Source organism: Streptopelia decaocto, assembly GCF_964273445.1.
Source record: "Streptopelia decaocto genome assembly, chromosome: 1".
Lineage (NCBI taxonomy): Eukaryota > Metazoa > Chordata > Aves > Columbiformes > Columbidae > Streptopelia > Streptopelia decaocto.
This window is the reverse complement of record NC_138663.1, coordinates 118573053-118587359: the sequence shown is the minus strand read 5'-3', so window position 1 is coordinate 118587359 and position 14307 is coordinate 118573053. Positions and strand designations below refer to the sequence as shown.

The 14307-nt window shown below is 40.9% G+C and overlaps 1 protein-coding gene across 1 annotated transcript in view; it reads left to right on the top strand.

Annotated features, from left to right (window-relative positions):
* The window catches only part of PCP4 (Purkinje cell protein 4), a 53966-nt gene extending 47178 nt beyond the window's left edge, over positions 1-6788 (top strand). The window contains exon 3 of the mRNA XM_082061475.1: positions 6433-6788. Within this exon, the coding sequence (XP_081917601.1) occupies positions 6433-6560 (128 nt within the window). The 3' untranslated portion in view covers positions 6561-6788. The remainder of the gene's footprint in view (positions 1-6432) is intronic.
* Positions 6789-14307: the final 7519 nt, after the last annotated feature.

Below are 14307 nucleotides of genomic sequence, written 5' to 3'. Positions count from 1 at the left end.
CAGATTAAGGCTCTCTGCTGCATGCCAGTACTGGTTCCTTTCTTCTCTTGGGCTTGGGCAATGTCCACTCCCTCAACACTGCCATGTTTTTGGCTGCTTTGTGAAATGACACTCTCCTGGGAACCAGCAGGGTGACCAAAACTAAAGCTCAGAGCGAGCCTGCTGGGTAATGTGGTCCTGGCAACTGACTGTAGAGTATTTATTGTTGAGAAGTAGACTGTCTTCATTCTTCAGCCAGAAGGTCAGTTATGGTGATATTTTTCCTCAGCTTGCACAGAAGGAAAAGGCTAGATTGAATCGCCTAGAGGAAAATGAGATCCTGTCTTTCACTTCCTCACCACTCAACAGAAGGGGAAGAATGGTCACATCAACTCTTGGCTTTCAAAACCGGTACTCGTAAGGAGTTAATTCTGGCCTCCATACACCTAAGCATTCATATGCTTTGTCTAGCTGGCTGGTTGCTTTGTGGAGCCTAGTCAGATAAAATGAGTCTTCCCATCAGAGAAAGATAATGTTCCATATGAATGTCAACATCTGTGAGATTCCTGCCCATTTTGGTCCTCGTTAATTAGGGACTGTTCTGCCTCATTGGACAGACTGGTGTAATAGCTTGGGATCAGAGTAGCATAAAGATTGTCACAGCGTGAATGATTTTTTGAGCAGCGGGAGGTAATGATCCTGCCTGAGGCAAAATTCTGTTTCCGGCGTGTTATGGGGCACTGTGATTCTGTCCCACGCTTCATTTAGTCTTTTTCCAAATACTGCAGTTTAGCCCCTGAAAAATGCGGTATTTTTATGAGTATATTCCATCCTCAGTATAGTCCCATAATTCCTGCTGGATGTGGACCAGGTGAGCAGGGGCAGAAGATGGCACTTAAAACATGAAATGCCAGTTAGAAGCTCCAACCAATGCAATTTTCATTCTGAACATTTTTCAAGAAGTTGACAAATAATTCATCCGGAGGATGAAGAAATTCTGAGAATAAAGATTGCGTCTGCTTTTCCCCCAAGTCCACCCCATCAGCTTTTGCACTTCCACAAACACTTTTAGAAAAGACTAGTCTGTTTAGCCTGTGCTCAAAGGTCACAAATGATTGCTTTTGGCTCATATGCAATAAGCAGTGTTTTCTTTTTCCAGTGTTGTCACAATTCATTTTACTTTATAGCCGAAAAGTAAATGAAAGAAATAGCTGAAGGCATATTTGTGAATAATTACACTTGCACTACATTTCTTGAGAGTTTGTGGGATAGATTCGTGTGTAAGATTTGATTGTTTTCCTTGTTACAGGCAGCTTCATTATCCATCCAGCGTTTGCAATGGATTGTAAGGCACTGTAGCAGATTACGGAGACAGCATTATAATGTTTCATCTGGAAATGGAATAAATAGATCTTTTTTCAATTGCAAGGATATGAAATGAGCTTTCAGGATGTTAGATTTGAAAAACAGATAATTAGGTGGTGTTTCAGGCTTTCCTGCTGGGATGTCTATTGCATGTGCTGAAGTAATATCTGCACCCTGCAAGTTGTCTCAGTCTTCAGTCCTGCAAAGTAGACTGTAGTGCCAGACTGGTGCTGAGACCACAGGGTGCTCCTTATGATGGTGGGACTCATTGAGCAGCTGATGTTGTGCTCCAAGGAGTTTGTTCCACTACAACTCAGATGTACCTGAATTGACACATGGCCAGAGTCAGTCCACATTAAACACTTGATTTTTGAAAAACTCATCAGATACTAGACTTGTATTATGTCCAACCACGGCTGTTGGTGTGGGATTGTTCTGTTCACTTGCCCTGTTTGTTGGTGGTCAGAATGCAGCAGGGACCATGTACTGTCTCCCTCAGGTTGTCATGGCATGTTCAGAAAAAGAGTGGGAATCACTGGAGAGGGAATTTGGACTAAGAGTGAAGAAATCTTTCAGGGAAAGCTTTGAAATAGTTGAGTGTAGAAGGAACGGTTAGGTTTCTTGGCTTTTTGTTGGTTTTTTTTTTGATGCTAATGAAACCAAATCCCCTCAGAAAGCAGAAAGTGCAGGCTGGTGCTTATGAACCCTTTTTGATTTCTGAATCCCTTAAAATCAAAATCACAAGTAGCTTGTGAACTAAAGTCTACTGACAACAGTCTTGCTCCTCCTAGTTTCCTCATGTGGCCCTGTGGTAGTCCAGGGATTCTTGGATATCCATGTGGAAGAAATCTGTCTAGAAAATGTAGATATCAACAAAAGTGTGTGTGTTTCTGAGGATGAGGTGGGAATCCAGATCTGCCTTTATTGCTACATAAAAGTAGCTTAGAAAAAGGTGGCTTGTTATCAGACAATATGGTTTCTCGCACCAGTAGGAATGAAAAAAGCAAGTCCAAGAGTAAAGCCTGTGCAAGTGCTTATCTCTGTGCTGCCCTGGCCTACTGAGAGTGAAAATTTCCTGGGTTTTCGAATTGCTTCTGAGCTTGTGATCCCTTATGAAAGGAAATCTAGATATGGGAGACAATGAATGAAAGAGGAACATTTCTGCAGGCTTGCTTTCAGTTCTCTGCATGAGTTCCAATATTTGAGCATTCAAACTCAATAGCCTGCATATATAAGATACATGAACAACTACTGACAGATAAAAGCCAGTGTGGCAAGGGTGCAAAAGGGTTTTCGGTCACTCATATTGATGCAGTGAGGTCAGGTCTAGTCTGTGAAGGTCCTGAGCACAGGCTGGGTTTTCACTGAAAATAAGTGGATCAGTTCTTGATTCATAGAATGGTGTGAGTTGGAATGGACCTTAAAGACCACCTACTTCCAGCCCCTCTACCGTGACGATGTAGAACTCATGCAGTGAACTCTCGCTAACCAATAAAACAGAAACAGTATAGTTAGCAGGGTGTGATATATTTTAAATCATTAGGCTACTTTTAGTAAAGCAACTCAAGGTAAAAGCTAAAATCTTTTTCCCATACCATAGAAAAAGCCAAAGAAGGCACACTGCTTAATTTTCTCTCCAGATTGACAATCCATCTGTTAACGTATCTGTGTTGTGACAGTCATCAACAGAAAATGTTTTGGGGAGAACTCCAAGAAAATCCACTCCCAAAATGCAGGAGATACCTCATCCAGCTCTTTTCAGTTTAACAAAGAACTTAAAACTTCTTAAGCAAATATGTCTGTGTGTTTCTATATGTATTCATATATATTCTCTATATATTAAAATACAGACATACCATGCATGTATCTAGAAAGAGAAAGGGAAAGATGGGCACAGGGAGAAAGAAAACACAAGTCTGTCATATACATTATATATAGATGATATACATTTTGTTATATAATGTCCATTGTATGTATATGTATAATCATTATACATATGTTTCTATAGCATCTGTAATCTAACAATGAATTTCTTCTTTAACTTTATAAATTTCTTGATTCTTTTGAACACTTCTAATTTCTTAATCTACCAGTCTAAGTCATGGCTGAAAACTCTTCATCCTACCATTTCTCCTTAGTGATGGGCAAAAGAGAAATACAGAAAGAGTTCATAAGGAATTTTGGTTTGGATTTCAACAAGAATGGGTCAAAAATTAAAAGGAAGTCAGACAGATCTTAAGATATTATTGTACATAAATCATAGCTAAATTATTGTAGTTCTTCAGGTGTGGTAAATTATTGTAGCATAGTTGATTTAAAGGCAGTGATGATGATTCACATCACTCAAAGATTGACTGCCCTAGAAATTTCAGAGAAAAATTGTACTAAATGCTGTGTTTTCTTAAGTCTATAAAACCTTAATGTAAGATTGCTGAGTCACTACTGCAAGTTAACAAACTGCTAAGATTTGGCTCTGTAGGAAATGAGTTCTACAAGCCAAATTTCTCCAAGAGGTATGAAACCAATTGTGTCTACCATTCCATCTGTCCATGTTTCCCTATTAACATTTCCAAGGGACAATAATTTATATACTGAAAATCTAAAAATGATGCATAAACTCCACTTTTGTTTTCTACTGTTAAGACTGACGCCTGCGTGTAGTGAATGGTTAGGGAGGATCCTACCTCAAAGAATGTTACAACAAAAATGAAAATCATTGAGCAAAAAAGAGAAGACATTAGTTTCATCAATTTCAAAGCTGATTAAATGTTTATTACATTATTAGTATAAACATATTGATAAAATATTTCTCTATAAGAAATAAGAATATTTCTCCGTAAGTGATACTCTTTAGAATAAGTTAAGAGGACCCTATTAGTAGAGGTCACATTCTGGTATACAGACAAATAAAACAAACAGTTTTCATTTTCTTATTAATGATATCACAAAGCGGTTGCTGTTAGAGCTAGCTGATCAGGCTATTGATATTTTTCACTCAAAAATTTCAAATGAAAGGTCTATATTTACATGTTCTATCTGAAAATTTTTCATTTTTTTACAGGATGATTTGAAGCCCTTTTTTGGTTTGTTTCCATATAAAATGTGATTTCTTGTCTTACTTCCCTCTAACACAATAATACCAAATCAAAGCCAGCCCCCTAAAATACCAACAAAACGGTACTAAGTCATTGTAGAGATGATAAGTCCTCTTTAAATTTGAAAAATATCTCAATTTCTCTGCTGTGTACACAGCAATGTGGAGAAGATGGTATCTGGCAACAGGAAAATTTTCACAAAACGTTATTGTCTTATTAGTTTAGGAACTGGTACAACAATTTCTGTTTCTTGAACAAGCCACTCTAAGTTTCAGTATATAACATGGCTTTAACGGAAGAGTTCAGTTTTCTCCTTGGCTGTGTCAACAACTTGTGAGCATAAGGTAATCACTTCTGACCCTCACTTCCCTTTCCCCATGAAATATAAGGCAATAATTGTACTTCTGTACTGAAGTGGTTATGTTACTGGAACAGTTGCACAAACTGTGCTGGTTCTTGGATTTAATGGCTGTGGAAGTGTGATGAGATACTAGTATGACTTGTTTTTTTCCATAAAATCTTCATTTTGATAACCTAACTTTTCATTATACCATATAATCAAAGTTTCAGTAAGCTCTCAAGCTCTTCTTCTTCTCCAGACTTTCTCTTTCTTCTTACAGTTTCATCTCTCTTCTTAAATGTTCTTCTGAGTAAAATAAAATATTAAGTGGACTTTTCTTTTATGTTAAAATATCTGCATTTATTCAGTTATTATAGTTAAGATCAGTGTGGAATATGTTTAGAGTGGATTCTGGTCATGGAAAATTGACACAAAAAATGAGTTTTGAATAAGAACAAAAAGTAAGGGCAAGAAATACTGCAAGACATGCTAAAATCATGAAATGCTATCCCAGTTTTCTAGTGGGAAGGAGAGATAGAGGACAGTATAAGTTTCTCTTCATTTTAATTATACATTGAAAGTGTTTTCCTTGATTTACATTAACAGTACTTGAAGATGAGCATCCAGGAGTTATTAATCTCAATGATAAAAAGCAAAGGGGTTCAAAATGGGTGAATTCCCACAACTGTTTTAAGTAAACTGTCTACAGACTCCTGGCATGATGTTCACTGCAGGACTGGGTTACAAAACTTATATAAGTGAATTTAACAAACAAGTTTATAGAGAAGAGAAGCTCAATGATATGATGAGAGTAGTGGAGTGAATGTGCATTCTTGCATTGTTGGTCCAGGCAGATCAGGGTTATCTTCAAAGTGAGGGCAGGAGTTTTCCCAGAGCTGTACTTTTAACATGTAGGTGGATGAAGCAAAATTCAGCAAAGTCAGTTGGCTTGTGCACGTGGAGGCAAAATGCAGTAGAATGAAGAGCTGAGAACTGGGAATAAAGGAAGACAAAGAGCCAAGGATCAAGGCTGAAAGGCAACGATAGAACCCAGAGAGAAGTGAGGGAAGCAGCACAGCGGCAGAGATTGAACATACATAAATGATTCAAAGGGGAAGAGCAGTAGGTGTTGAAAGGGATGAGACAGGAAACAAGTGAAAAGGATGAAAATTTACCTTGGTATAATCTCCTATGTAACGCAGAAGGTGTGATAGGCACAGGGTCTCAATCCCTACTGTAAAATATTGTTAAGGTACATTTGTTTTAGAGTAAACATGTGGATATAAGTAACTTCTACCTGCAGGGTGACAAAGGAGAGTCCCTCTGCCCCTCACCATTACTCCCTGCACAGGAGATGTCAAGGTGATGCTTGGTGACCGCCGAGCACCATTTGAATATCACTCCTCATGGCTAAGATACCAATGGGCTGTCACAGACTCTGTTACTGGGAGGGGGTGGACAATTTGATCAGCTGTCTTTGCCAAAGCTGGTCCCAGGTTTTTTCCTGAATATGCTCCTGTTTTTTATCTGAATGTGCTTCCCGTTGCAGCTGTGTCTCTGAAGGAGAGAGGGGCAGAGTTTTTCACCAGTGCTGTCCAGTGATTATCACGGCTTGAAAAACTGTTGATGTTTTGTTTTGTTTTCTTTGAGCAGATGGGCAGAAGAAGGTTCAAGAAGAATTTGACATAGACATGGACGCGCCAGAGACAGAGCGGGCGGCTGTGGCAATACAGTCCCAGTTCAGAAAATTCCAGAAGAAAAAAGCGGGGTCCCAGTCTTAGTAGCTACCTCACAGCTTAAAACATAGTAATCCCAAAATGATTTATCAAGAAAATCAGAAATAATACAAAGATGCATGTACAGAAAATATCAGTATTTAAAACCCCATTGGCAGATAACAAACCGTGAGCTTGTGTGTGACTTTGTCCCAGATGTTTCGTGCATGTTATCCTCTGTAACTCACCATTTTACTTGATGTTGTAATAAAAAGTTAGGGTGAAGTAATTAAAGTGTCTGCTTTCATCTGTCTTTTCATATTAGTCCGGCAACCACAGCATTACAAATGAACCCAGCCCAGATGCCTGTTTTCACGTAAAGCTTGGAGACATAACAGCACCGTATGCTACAAGGGTTTTGTTGAGGGATGAGAGCACGTGTCTCAGCCCTGCTTACCTCATTTGGAGAATTCCAGCTGCCAGCCAAATGTGACAATAAAATTACTTTCTCATAATGAGCTGGAAGTAAAAAGTTGCTGACAGAAGCTGGCATGAAGGGAAGAGGTATAGGAAGCAGTGAGCAGTTTATTTTTGTTTTGCAATTATGCCAATAAGGTGGTTTAAGTGGGAAAATTGTCCCCATTGTTCCTCTTTGCATGATAATGTTCAGAATTACCCAGCTTGGACTACACTGACTGCTATGGAAAAATAAAAAAAAAAGCAAACCAAAACACAATTCCAAACACCTCCCCCCCCCTTTTTTTTGGTATGTGAAAGCAGAAACTGACTCTCTAAACTCTCTTTTTTATACATAATCAGTAACCATTTCTATACCATCTCTCTTCATATTATTTTCAGTATTTGATGGGTAAATCATAATAGACTCCCTGTCCCCATTTGCACTGCTCTGTTTTCAACTTCATATGAGTCCCTTACTTTACCACTGGATTAGTCCAGTTTTTTATTAACAAAAAGCAACCACAACAATGTCTGTTTCAAATTGGGAAGTATTTCTATTTTTTCCCTATTGTAAAAGAGTAACAGACCAGTCTCAGGTTGGATCTAAGTAAGGATCTTGCCTGGCTTTAGACCCGATTGGGAATTGGCTGCTCATATTGTGTATATATAGGAAGGTTTAGAAAAGGTTTAAACAAGTACTTTGTACTCAGAAAATAGTGCACTGTTTCTTTGCATTTAGGAATTTCACAAATAAACCCCAAATAACACTGCTGCTTTGCTGAAAGTGTGGTTTGTGGAGGTCCCAGATTCCCTACTTGTCTTTCACAGAGACTGCTCACCATATAATAATCGCCTTAGCATAATAATTTAAAAATTGTAATGGGTTTGGATTGTGTTGGTGCCATTTTGTTTAGATGAACATATATCTGTAATAAAGGACTGCATTTGCCTTCTGCATTATGTCATTTGAAATAGCATGAGCTCTGTAATGGCTGCTTAATTGAATAAAAACTATGGGTAAGCAATAGGCTTTTATATTTGTTCTGACGTTCCTTGGACTTAAATTTCCTACACAACAGGAATAATCATATGGTTGGGACACAGAGAAAGTGATTATGTTATTGAAGCACAGCAACAAGGGCTGTGGGTAAATGAATTATGGGTCTTTCGGCAACAAGGGTATTCTGTAATACGAAGTTCAGAGCGCATCTTACAAATACAGTCTTAATATACCGTAAAACATAAGGAGGAAATAGTGAACTGGAATGAAATCTGGATTAATTGTGGCTGCCCATGTCAGACAATTTCCTTTTTATGAAAATGTGTTTGCATCACAAATTTGGTTCATGTTCCCGAGAGAAGAGAGTTTTCTTGCTTCTGAATCTTGCTTTTCATTGATCTTTTGTTCATATCTAAGGTGGCAGTTTTTAATTTCCTTTCTTACCACTAACTTGTACTTTTCAAAGACCTATCTGGATATTGCTGAGGTGAAGAAAGGAGTTTGATTCAACTAGGAACTTCATTAAGATGGACCAAAGAGAACACTCCAACATTCCAGATACTACATAGGTCTTTTAACTTCTAGACACTCACTGAACTCGGTAGTTCACTGGCACTACCTAACTGGGAGAAACCAAGTCATGGAAAGCAAAATTTAAATGAGGACGATATCTGTACTGATAAACCAAAGGTTCCCACAGGTGAAATAAAAGATTATTCAGAGCAGTAGATTTTGCAGGAAACAGAGTTATCACTCCCAGCACATACACCCACACCTTCCCCAGATACTTCCATACTGCTTCTGCTCCAAATTACTGTCAGATTGTCCCAAAAGAGAATAATCTGCAGCTCAATGATCGGAACAATTGTCTGAGCCTTATAAATCCTTTGTTCACGTTGTTGCCTGGATTGTAAAATAACCTGTAGAAGTAAACAGCAAAGGAGACTATTAGAAGCAAAGAAACACTGTCAGAAAGCACAAGAATGCTCAAATGAGGAAAAGAGCATTCTATCAAGTTCTATCAAGAACAAAATGCTATCAAGTTAAACACAGAAAGGCGAGCCAAAGGCAACCTGTGGCTTGCTGAAGGTAAATGAAACTTTTTTCAAACATTCCTCAGACCAGTAGCCTAGTGGAGCATCATGGGGATGTGGGGAATTAGAGGGCTTGCAGAAAGTTAAAATGAATCTTGCATTAACGCTCAGAGCAGAGGCTCCCACAACAGAGATCTTTTTTAGAACACATCAGCCTAAGGAATTAATCCACAGACTGAAGGGCCAGTAGAAGAGAGTTTGGAATAACCTGGAAAAATTAGTAATAACACATTGCCAGGAATGGATGAGGTTCAACCACATCTTGCAGAGAGGCTCAGATACACAGCAGTTGCCTTGTTCAACCCATTGCTCATGCTGGCCTCAATTCCAGGGGAATAGGCAGTAGTAAATTCATAACAGGTTTTAGAAAGGGCTCTAGGAGTGTTCAGAGACTTACAAAGACTGTCTCCATTAGGTAGCTCGAGAGAAACTTTGATATGACATAATACAACTTTGATAGGACTCTCGTGCATGCCTCTTAGAGATCTTAAGCCATCTGGGAGCAAATGGTCAGGTCCTCTTGCAGAAAAGCAACTGGTTAAGGGACTGGAGCTGTAAAGGTGGGATGGCATGTCCAGTTCTCACAGGAGTGGGGTGTGACCAGTGGGACTCCAGTGACATCTATGTTCTGCAAAATTCTTAAAAATCACCTGAAAAGAGGAATGATGAAAAGTGACATGAAAAATTCCTATATCGGTGCTTTCTACACAAAAAATCCCATTCTTTGCTCCTTAGTTTTACAAGAAGGCTCCCTGAGACTCACAAGAAGGGGAAGGCCGTGTCAGGACCATGAGGTCACCAACAGCCCTGACTGCCCCCTGACGACCCCTAGAGGTCCCCCCACCTTAACCATGGTGAGGACCATGTAAATCCCCTGAGGCTTCCCAACCCTGTCCAGGGCCCCGGGCTGCCCATCATTTCCCCAGGACCATCAGCCCCTGCCCCAGTGATGCTGCTGCAGGACCAGCCTCCTGCTCCCCACAGCCCTGTCCTGCCCAGCCATGGTCCCACCAAGCTTGGGCCCACCACGTCCTGGCCTTGGCCCATCCCAAGGTGGGTGTCTGATGCCTGGGTCTGGAGTTGCCCTGGTGCTTCCTGGCTGCCCTGCCCCTGGCTGGAGCTCCCACAGTCCTGCCCCCGGGGCCTGCTGGCCTCACTGTGTCCTGCAGTCTCCCTGTCCACATTAGGGGTCCGTCCATCTTTATACCGCAGTATCCCTTCTAGGGAGGAGAGAGGGATGTAGATAGCTTTTGGTTGTATGTATGAAGGTCAGAGGCCCCATGGAAACAAGTGACATTTCCCTCCTCTGGCTTATTTGCCTTCAGTCACCCAAGCTGCAACACAACAGAGCTCAAATCTGTCCTTTGAGACCAAGAAATTGTGAGGATTCCCCAGGCAGGTCCAGGGTGAGTGCGGCAGGGTCCCCACGGGATTCCTTGCAGCAGGACATGCCCACCAGGCTGCTCTTTGAAATGGGCATTAGCAACAGCAGCTGTGTCATCTGCTTCAGCCCTGGCACAACATCTCAGCTTTCAGCCTTCTTGAAATTGCTCCAAAGTATGTTGGCTGAGCACAGCAGCCCAGATATGTCTGTGAAAACATCTGCTGGAGTATGCAGTGGAGGTGGATGGGTAGAAGGGAATCCTCTGAGCAACAGAGAAGCACAGCTGGGAACAGAAAATGCTGCTGAAACTTACTGAGCCATCCAAAGGCGATTTCTCTTCAGCTCAGACAACTGACTGCTCATGTCCATCCTATTGCAGGGCTCACACCTCAAAGGAGCACAGGCTCTCCAGTGTGAAGCTGGCCACTGCCAGGAGGTGTTAATGTAACCCAGTGAATCCTACCTGCCACCCAGTGCTTCACAAACACCAGTCCAAAGCCCACTGGATCCCAAGGAACCATGCAGCAGGGTGGGGACACGCCTATGTGAGACAGCAAGTGTTGCTGGAGGCCATGGTCCCCGCTCACCCACAGCAGAAGACCAGCTTGAGCATGTTGTGGTTTCTTATACATTAAAAACCAAAGTTTGAGGAGGTGTTTGCAGGGGGTAGGACATGGTACTCTCCCCGAAGGTTTAGACGGCCCTGGTTTGGGACATGGCTGTGGCACATGTCTCACCCTCAGTAGCTGTGCTCTTGTGTATGCATAACCAGAGGTCTCTGCATCTGAGAGGCACCTGAGGTGTCCTCTTATACCCTCAGTCATTACCTGCCGGCTCTCATTTTAGACTTGGCAGCTGACTGTGGAAACTTCCAAAACAAAGTCCCAGTAGTTCAGCTGAATTTCCACTGAAAGCTATTTGGGCTCGGTTGCTTAATGTTTCCTTCAACCCCACAAGCTAGCAGCTGACTTACAGCAAGGAGAATCTTCTGAAGGTATCTCCTGACAGCAGTTTGCTGTGAGGCTGCAAGCGGTGCTTAGACTCCAGTGTCACCTCAGTGCCATAACTGTACAGCAATGTAGAAATGACTTTATATCCATTATTGACCATTTACCAGTCACCATAATTTTAACCTGATCTGAAATCTTTTTGAATATGGTTATCACAAGCCCCAGATCACTGGACAGGCCTGGCCCAGCCCATTATTTACTTGCAATACTAAGGGATATGACAAACCTCAGATTTTAATTGTGATTTAACCTAAATTAAATATTCTTTATTTCAATATCAACTTTATACACATGTTCAAAGCCTCATGAGGAAAAAAGGGAGAGTGTATTATTGATGTGATTCAGTTAATATTTAGACATCTATGCCCTGTAAATATTCAAGTGAAGGTATCATTCCCAATCTGAAATCAGCAGAATTGACCTGTGTTGGTTTATACTATCAAGATGATCTTCACAGTGAAAAGATCTAAGAACTCAGCCTAAAGAGAGAAGCCATGCCACTTTTAGTCCATTAAAGTCTAATCACGAACAGGCTATTTAGCTCAACTCTTAAATTGTGGCAGTGCTTTTTTCTTTTTTTTTTTTTTTTCTTTTTTTTTAAATCCCTAAACTGTCCCTGGCAGATGGTCTCCTGCCTTTTAGTATCTCTACTGATGGTGAGTCTAAAACCTTCCTTGGCAGCTTGTTCCATGGCTGACCTTTCCTTAAAGCTATAAAGGTTGGTTTGTAGTTAACCTAAATCCTCTCTGCTGCCATTTCAGTTAATTTGTTCCAGACCAGCTATACCCAGTTTCCCTAACCTTATCTCATAGGTCTACTTTTCCAACCCTTTTCATGATTTTTTGTTATTCTCCTTTGAACTCTGCCAATTTATCTATTTGCCTGAAATGTAATGCAGCCATCCAAATGAAACGTAACCAGTGCCAAATACAGCAACATCATTATCTTGACTATTCTACAAGTGATGATCCCCTCACCACAAATTTACATGGCTTTTGGCATTTTTTTTGACAGCATTATTTTGTGGGCTTATAGTCAGAACATAATTTCCTATGAATATGGAACATCTCTGCGGTTTCTCTGTCTAGTCAGGATTTTCCCCTTCTTTTTTTACATGAGACTACATTGGCTGTAAAATACCTTTCTTAATTTTATAGCCCTATTGCACCTCTGCAATACCAGGTTGAAACAGAAATACAGGTGAATGTCCTTATTTGCAGTTCTTTGGCCTACAAATTGGACAGACATTATGATTGGTTTGGACTTTTTTTTGTGCTTTGCCCTTTCCTATTACTAAATTATTAGAGTCAGGTACAGAGGCTTCAATCTTCGCTAAATCAACCTGTACTGGAAGCTCAGAAAAGGTTTCAATGGCTCCTTATTTTATTCTCAAAAGTTATCTTGCCTTTACTTGTGATGACTAATTATCTGATAAGGAAAGTCTGAATATCCATATCTAAAAATAGCTCTTGCAATAAGCCTGAGGACTCTTGCCCCTTCTCATTGCATTGTGATTTAATGCTCTTTCACAAAGGCCAAACTGATTCTATTACTGACATTCGGTAGTAGTTTCCACCATAAATATTCCCACTGAAGTCTTCAAGACTAATGTGACAGGAGGAGGGTGCATAAAGGGACACAGTACACAAAATATAGTGGCTTTCTCTACTTAGCTAGCAGCTTTTGGCAAAATGAAATCACTGTTTTTCTGTAACCATTGTAATTTCTTCTTGGGAGCCAAGTTGACATTTAATATAGTGAATGATATAAAAAAATAACCACAAGATGGTGGCAATGATTAATAACAACAATAACTAAAGGAAGGGGAAAACAGACACACCTGCAGAAGACTGGCATCTCTCCCAAGCACATTCAAATAGTTCAGATCATGCACACAAGCCACAGTGACACATTTCTTTGTGTGGCACAGGCAAACCTTTAATCCTCCTCCTGATGTGGCCAAACTCAGTTGTTGCGGTGGCAGCAAAGTGGCTCCTCTTGGCCGCGGGGACCTTGCTGGTCGCATCTCTGTTTTGCCCAGGGTTATTGCCGTTGCACTTTCCCCATTTCTGCAGAGATGATGCAGTCAGACATGGGAAATGTGTCTGGTCTCCACTCAAAATAATGCCCAGGGAACTTGGTCCATCTACAAGTCCAAATAAAGCAGTTTCTGAAGTATTTCCCATCCCACAGCACTGTGAGCAAGACAGTACAGAAGTATGGAAAAGATATAATGGCCAAACATTATCTTATACTCTATGCACAGTCAATACTGCCACGTTCCTACTGTTCAAATTAATCACGTTTACCGATTTATCCAAAAACAATGCTTGCACTTGCACTTCTAAGTCTTCATAACACATTATGTGTTATGTGCTTCTACTGAAAATATTGTGTGGAAGTACAAAGTTCTCCTTTCTAGGAACAAATTTATCTCTTTGCTTTTAGTCTCAGATTATTAGATAATTGCACAAAACTCAGCCCGGTCCTGCATAGCCTTGAGGTGGTTGTAGCTTGTAGGGTAATTTGTTAGCTGACGGGAGCACACATCTACCTGCCTGCATTGGCAGCTGGCTGACCTGAGCAAGCAAGCCTCCTTGCCAGAACACCTGGCAGTCCAAAAACAAGCACCAGCGCTAGACCTTTTAGGTGATCAGTCAAAGGACTGTGCAGTCATCACACTACCCTAAAGCACAGAGCGGTCCAGGAATTTGGCATAGCTTCTCAGGACCCAGCAGGTGAGGAAGAGGATGAAATGGCACAGGGGTGGAGGGTGGTAGCACGGCATTGGAGGAGGGGTGAGCGAAGGAGGGCCACCAAGATAATCAAGGGGCTGGAACACCTCTCCTATGAGGACAGGCTGAGA